The 7776-nt window shown below is 37.2% G+C and overlaps 1 protein-coding gene across 1 annotated transcript in view; it reads left to right on the top strand.

Moving 5' to 3' along the window:
* ZDBF2 (zinc finger DBF-type containing 2) overlaps window positions 1–7571 on the top strand; it is an 18595-nt gene extending 11024 nt beyond the window's left edge. The window contains 3 exon segments of the mRNA XM_007470007.1: window positions 416–3096; window positions 3226–3572; window positions 3690–7571. Coding sequence (XP_007470069.1) covers window positions 416–3096; window positions 3226–3572; window positions 3690–7571 — 6910 coding nt within the window.
* The last annotated feature ends 205 nt before the right edge of the window (window positions 7572–7776 follow it).

Below are 7776 nucleotides of genomic sequence, written 5' to 3'. Positions count from 1 at the left end.
GCACAAAAAAAAAAAAAAAAAAAAAAAGAAAGAGTGGTTTTTAACCTTTAATGGTTACATTTTTGGAGGGCTTTTTTTGTTGTAAAATTAGTTTAAAATGAGTAGAAATACGGATTGTGATTTAGTTGTCAATTTTATTTATTTATTGATTGATTGATTGATTGATTTAGTTGTTAATTTTAAACACACACAAATACAGATGGAAAATTTTTGGGATTTCCAACTTGTTTGATTTTATGATTCTGCCTTCCTTTCTTTTCTTAGCCAAATGTTACAAAATTAATTTTATTTTGAGACTCTGTCTTCTAGGAATCTTGCCCAGGGTAGGAAGAAAATAACATTTATTATGCATTTAATAAAAATCTTAAACAGATGTTAGAGTATTTTTATGGATTTTTTTCCCCTTGCTTTGTAGATCAGTGCAAAATGAGAGACTTCATATGACTACTGTGTCACCTTCTGGAGTGGTTACGAATGACGATTTTGTTCCTGAAATAATGACTGAGGATGCTACTGGAGTCAGAGAAGAGGTGTCTTCCAAGGCTTTTGAACCTGTTGAAGAGCTGTATTCTAAACCTAGTAAATCTCGGGAATATATACAGAGTGTTTCAATTCGACCATCAGTTATTCAAAAACTGGAGAAAGGACAGCAGCAGCCCTTGGAGGTCATTCATAAAATTGGGAGCAGTATGAAAGAATTTAATCCAGTTGGTATTGGTCATGCTACAAATAATAGACAAAACGTAATATATTCATCAGTGGTTTCTAATGCTCCTGTTAGTTGTTTACCTGAAAGTTCTCATGAAAGAACAGTTACAACTAATGCTACTACTGGGTTACCACTAGGATCCCATTTGGATTCAGTTAACAAATGTGACCCAAACAAAGTTGACAAATACTTTAAACAGCTAGACAGGGGCTCTAGAAACCCTATGCTATCATCCCATCCAGAAACTTCTTCAGTAACTTATCAGAAACCTAAAGAATCAAACAGGAAATCTTTATGTATAAATTCAGATAAATTGGTTATACAGGAAGGTGTAAAATCTCAGGGTAAAACTTTGTCAACTGGCTCTAAAGTCCATGAATTTGTGGGTGCTGAAGGCTTCTTAAAATTGGAATCTCTTTCCAGATTTACAGTAAACCCAGCAGTCAACCTGAATAAAACTGACATGCCGTCTAATAAAGGAATCTTTGAAGATGGCATTCCAAAGCACCATGAGAAATTCTTTCCTAATATGGATCATACCCAAGAAGGAAAGCATTTGGTCTTTAACAAGTCCGCCTTTTTGGAACAGAAGATCTCAGTGAGTTCTGAAATGAAGTTTGCTGGTGGCTATCTTCAGTCAGCATCTGATCACCATGAAGAGGCTGTGCTAGACCTTTGGAAGGAGGAGCAAATTGACCAAGAAGATGAGAACTGTGAATCAAGAGGTACTGAAATGAGTTTTGATGGCAGTTCCTCTTTTTATTCACTGACGGACCAATCTAAAGTGACTGCCAAAGAAATAAACCTCTTAAAGGAAGTACATGCTGACTTGCAGTATAAGAACGATAAATCTTGTGTTTCTGAAATAAGCTCTGATTATGATGGCTCCCTTCAGTTGACTTCCAACCAAACTCAAGTAATTGTTAAAGATGTAAGTGTTCAGAAGGCAATGCATATTAGGCTGGTTGATGAAAGCTATGAATCTAGTGATTCTGAGATGAATTTTGATTGTGATGCCTCACTTCAGTCAACTGATAACTACCCCCAACAGCCCGAAAAAGAAGTAAACCTTCCCAAGGGGGCACACGTTGGCTTGGTTGATATGAACTATGGATCTAGTAGCTCTGAAATAAGTGCTGATTCTGTTTTCTCACTTCAGTCAGTGGTTGACCAATTCCCAGTGGCTGTCACAGAAACAAAACTTTGGAAGAAGGTTCACATTAGCTTGGTTGATAAGAACTATGGATCGAGTTGTTCTGAAACAAGTTTTGATTGTGATGTTCCTCTTCAGTCAGTAGTTGACCATCCTCAACTGGCTGTCAGAGAAAGAAACCTGGAGGATAGGCTTGCCTATCTGAAAGATAAGAATCGTAAGCCTAGTAGTGCTAAAGCACATCTTGATTGTGATGTCTCTCTTCCGACCATGACTGATGAACCTCAGAGGGCCGTTGAAGAAATCTGTCTTCTGAAAGAGAAGAATGACGTTGTGGGTATGAACTGTGGGTCTCATGGTCCTGAGATGAATTTTCATCTGATGAAAACAGATGCTAAGTTAGTGCCTGACCAATCCCAAGTGGCAGTTAAAGAAGTAAAGGCTCAGGAAGTAGCTCTTGACCTGGAGAATAAGAGTGTTAAATCTAGCATTTCTGAGCTAAGTTTTGATTCTCATGCTTCTCTTTATCGATCAGCTAATGATCAACCTCAGGGGGATTGTGGTGAAATAAATCTGAAAGCGTTAAATGTTGATATGGAAGTTAAGAGCTATGGGTGCTCCAGTTCTGAGTTGAGTTTTGATTCCGATCCTCCTCTTATGTCAGTTACTGAGTATACTGAGCTGGATGTTGAAGAAATAAGAAAGAAGCACATTAACCTGGAAGATGAGAGCTTTGAGTCAATTAGCTCCAAAATAACTTTTGATTCTGATATTCCTCTTCACTCAGTAGTTGACCAATCTCAAGTAGCCATTTATGAGGAGGAGTCTATTGATCTGGGAAATAAGAGTAATGAATCTTGTGTTTCTGAAATAACTTTTGATTCTGATATACCTCTTCATTCAGGGATTTATCAACCTGAAGTAGCTGCTAAAGAAACATTCATTCAGAAAGAAGAGTATATACACTTAGGAGGGAAGGATGATGAACCCACCGGTTCTGAAATAAGTTTGGATTCTTATATCCCTTTTCACTCAGTGATTAACCATCCAGAAGAAGCTGTTAAAAAGCTAAATCCTCAGAAAGAAGAGTGGGCACCCTTAGAAAATAAGGAAAATGAACCTTGTGGTTCTGAATTAAGTTTTGATTATGATGTTTTTCGTTCAATGACTGGATGTTCTGAAGATCCCATTAAAGAAAGAAACCTTCTGAAAGAGGAGATTATACACTTAGAAAGTAAGGGTAATGTACCTGTTGTTTCTGAAAGCAGTATGAAGTCTGATATATCTTTTCATTTAGTGACTCATGATCCTGACATAGCTATTAAAGAAGTAAACCCAAAAGAAGAATATGTAAATTTAGCAGATAAAGGTAATGATTTAAGTGTTTTTGAAACAAGTTTGGATTCCAGTATCCCTCTTCAGTCAGTGATTCACAAACCTGAAGTGGTTGTTAAAGAACTATGTCTTCAAAAAGAAAAGCATGCTAAGTTAAGAGGTAAAAGTGCTAAATTTAGTGGTTCTGAAATAAATTCAGATTCTGATTATTCAATGACTGAAACTCAAATAGCTGTTAAAGAAATAGATATTCAGAAAGAAAAACGTGTTGTTCTAGAGAACAGGAGTGATAAATATAGTGGTTCTGAAATAACTTTGGACTCTGATGTCCCTCTTCAGTCAATGAATGAAAAACCTCAAATAACCATTTTAAAGGCAGACCATGTTGACCCAGAAGATGAAAGTACTGGACCTAGAGGTTTTGAAAAAAAACTGGGTACTGATACCCCTCTTCATTCAGTCATTGACCAACCTCGACTAGCCCTTTTGAAGGAAAAACATGTGGATCTGGAAGATACAAACAATGAATCTAGTGATGGTAAAATAGCTTTTCATTCTGATGACCCTCTTCAGCCATTGACTGAACAATTTCAGGAAGTGGTTGAAAAAACAAACCTGTGGAAAGAAGAGGATATGGGCCAGAAGAATAAGGTTGATGAACCTAATGCTTCTAAATTAATACATAATTCTGATGTTTCTCTTCTGTCTGTGTCTGATCAACCTGAAGTAGCTGTTAAACGAATAAACCTCAAGAACGAAGGTCATGTGTACTTGGAAGATAAGAACAGCCAATATAGTAGCTCTGAAATGAGTTTGAATTCTGATCTCTTGGTTCAGTCAATAGTTGATCATGCTCAGATAACTATTTTGGAGCAGGAGCATACTGAGCTAGAGGATAAGCACAATCAATCTTGTGGCTCTGAAATAAGTTTTGATTCTGTTGACCGTCGTCAGTCAGTGGCCAACCAGCTTAGAGAAACTGTTAAAGAAGTAAGCCTTTGGAAGGATGAAGTTGACATGGAAGATAAAAGAGATGAATCTAAGTGTTTTGAAATTGTGTGTGATTCTCATGTCCTTTTTCAGTCTGTGGCTGGCCAAACTAAAGTTGTTAGGGAGATCAACCTTTGGGAGGAGGATGTTGACTTGGAAGATAAGGTTGTCAAACCTAGTGATTCAAAAATAAATTTTGTTTCTGATGAACCTCTTCAGTCTGTGGCTAATGAAATTCAAGAGGCTATTCCAGAAATACATCTTCTGAGGGAGGGACATGTTTGTCTGGGTACTAAGAGCTATGAACCCAATGATTCTGAAGTCATTTATGTTTCAAGTGCCCATCTCCAATCAGTGGTTGAGCAACCACACATATTGAAAGAGCCACAAGCCAGTTTGGAAGATAAGAGCAATGATCCTTGTGGTCCTGAAATAAGTTTTGTTTCTGATGATCCCCTTCAGTTAGTGACTAGACAGCTTCAAAAAGCTGTTGAAGAAACAGGTCTTTGGGAGGAAGACCATATTTACCTGGAAGATAAGAGATATAAACTAGGTGATTTTGAAGTAAGTTATGATTCTGATGTTGACTTCATAGCTGGGCATTCTCCTGTGGCTGTCAAAGAAATAAACTTGCAAGAGAAGGATCATGACCTTCATAAGAACTGTGAATTTAGTGTTTCTGAAATAAAATGTGATTCTGGTGTTCATCTTCAGTTAGAAGTTGACCAACCTCAAGTGGTTTGCAAAGAAGTAAACCTTCAGATGGAAAAGCATCTTGGCATGGAAGAAAGAGTCAGTGAACCTAGTGATTCTGAAATAATGTGTGATTCTGATGTTCCTCTTCAAATAGTGATAAATGAACTTCAAGTGTCAGACAAAGAAACAGATCTTCAGAAGGTGCTATTTGTGGACCTGATGACCAGTGATAATGATTGTGAAATGATTTCAGATTCTGATGTCCATTTTCAGCCAGTGATTGACTCACCTCAGATGACTGTCAATGAAATCAGCTGTATAAATGCAGAAAGTTTTGTTCCAGAAGATGAGAACTGTGAATCTTGTGATTCTGAACTAGGATATGTTTGTGAAGCCTCTCCTCAATCAGTGACAAGCCATTCCAAAAAGACCTTTAAAGTAGTAAACCAGAAGCAAGACTATATTATTCTGGAAGAGACAAGCTGTGAGCCTTACAGTTCTGAACTAAATTTTCAAATTGATGGCTCTCATCAGTGCATGACTTCCCAGTCACAAGAGCCTGGAAAAAAAAAGGCCAAATATATTGACCCCAAAGATAAGAGATGTAAATCTAATCGTCCTAAAAGAAATTTTGAACGGGAGGAGACTTCTCAGCCAGTGACTCAGCAACGCCAGAAGGCTAACAAAGGAGTCAACCTTCGGAAAGATGTCGAAAATATTGGCCTAAAAGATAAGAACTGTGAATCTAGTGTTTCTGCAATGGATTGTAATGAGTCTCCTGAGTTGGTGATTCATCAAATGCCTGATAAAGGAAACCTTTTGAAGTTAAAACATACCGATCTAGAAAGTATGAGCTGTGAACCTTGTGGTTCTGGGAAGAATTTTCAATGTGATCCCTCTCTTCAGTCTGACAATGACCAGCCTCAAGAAGCTGTTAATAAAATAGACCTATTTGAGAAGATGTCTTTTGACCTGAAAGAAACAAACCATAATTCCTATTCAGGCTCTGTTCCCATGGTTGATTCTGTACGGAACCTGGAAAAAGCAAAGGAAGTCATAGAAGGTGATCCTGATGAACCAGTTCTTGAAGGCTTGCCTCATGTCCCTCCTTCATTTGTGGGGAAAACGTGGTCTCAGATAATGAGAGAAGGTGACGTGAAAATTAATGCTCTCGTGAAGGAATTTAAGAAAGGTCGTTTCCACTGTTACTTTGATGATGACTGTGAGACCAGGAAAATTAAAAAAAAAAAATCGAATGAAGGAAAAAAGATTACCTGGACTGACCTCAATCAGGACACTACATCAATTCAAGTTCTTTCGGATTGTGATGATAATGCAGGTGGTATTTCAGATATTGATGACTTTTCAGTGGCCTTAGATAAACCTAGCCATTATCCTTCATCAAAGAAGCATTTTGAACAAACATGCCGAGTGGCTTCTCCATGCCAGGCTATAAAAGTCAGCCATGGAACTCAAACCAATTTCGCAAGTCACCCAGGGACAAAAAGAAGAATAATTGGACAAGAGAAAGACTCTCCAGTAAGGAAGCGTTTACTTTTACAGAATGACAGGAAAGCAAGAAAGAAAGTAAAAATTGGAAAAGTTGAATTTCCTGAATCATGTATTACAGTTTTGAAGCCTTTGCAATCAAATGCCTTAATTTATGTTCTTTCTTCAAATATTAAGCTGAAGAAAGGTGAATCCAACAACTTCTCTAAAAGGAGGCACGGTAGTAGAAATAATTGGGATCTTAGCATACAGTACAAATTTAACCAGAGTTCCTTTCATTGTTATGACCCATTGAATAAGCAGATTGTAATTGATCCTTCTTTGAACATAGAAGTACCAGGGCCTGACAGGAATAACTGTGTGGAAATTCATTTTAGCCACCTAAATTCTAATGCAGGAGTAGATGATACTTATGTACAAAGCTCTGCTTCGGCACCTTTTATGACAGTGTCAGTAGGACATGAATTAATGGCACATCAGGAGGCCAGTGAATCTGTGTTTCTGGAAAAATCCAAGATTTTGAATTCTAGTGAGGTTTCAAAAGAAAGTAATTTCCAGTCAACTCTTTTAAATCATGATGTTGCCAAAATTTCTCTGAAATCAATTAGAAATAAGTTTTTGGAAAGTAAAAGGAAAATTCAGAGAAGGAAGGTGACAACTAATAATAAGCCAGGTTTTCCCAAAGAAGATTGTAGACCAGTTATTCCCCAGCAAAAAACCAGAATTGCTTCAGAAAAACGGTCGATTTGGATTCAGACCAAACTAAGTGATATAATTAAAAAGTATATTCCAAAATACTCTGTTTTTTTGCGTCACAAATATCGGTCCAGGAGCACTTTTGTTAGGATGCATCTTAAGAAGAAAACATCTGATGTCAGTAGGTTAAAGAAGGCAAAGAGACCAATTAAAATTCTTTCAAATGCCTCGATTCCATCAGCTGGAGCTGAAGAGCAGTCAAGAGCTATAGCAAGCTCTTCTCCCAAGCAACCTGTGCGGGGCTCTTCTGCTGTTGCAGGAAGTAAGAAGAATGGTAATAAAAAACGCCCTAGAAGACAACAAAGAAAGCCTTCTAGACCTGTTAGAACATATGCTTTGAGAAGTTTGTATTCTGGTATACCATATTCTGATAGAATGAGGACACGGCTCTCTAACAAATTGTGAGGTAATGAGGTAAACTAGAGGTGTTTCTATTAAGGGCTAGTTGAGGATTCAGTACTTCAATTGAAAATATATTTGGTACCTAGTGTACATAGCTTTCCTAACTTTGGTGAAAAAAATGCACCTTCAACTATTTTGCTATAGACTTATTTTTCAGAACTTTTATATTAATTTAAAGTTAGTGTTTAGGGTCCTTTTCTTTTAAATTAAAGAACTTCCTTTGTCC

The sequence above is a fragment of the Lipotes vexillifer genome, unplaced genomic scaffold (genome assembly GCF_000442215.2).
Source record: "Lipotes vexillifer unplaced genomic scaffold, Lipotes_vexillifer_v1.1 scaffold341, whole genome shotgun sequence".
Lineage (NCBI taxonomy): Eukaryota > Metazoa > Chordata > Mammalia > Artiodactyla > Lipotidae > Lipotes > Lipotes vexillifer.
Note: the sequence above shows the minus strand (reverse complement) of the source record. Positions and strands in the feature narration are given on the sequence as shown.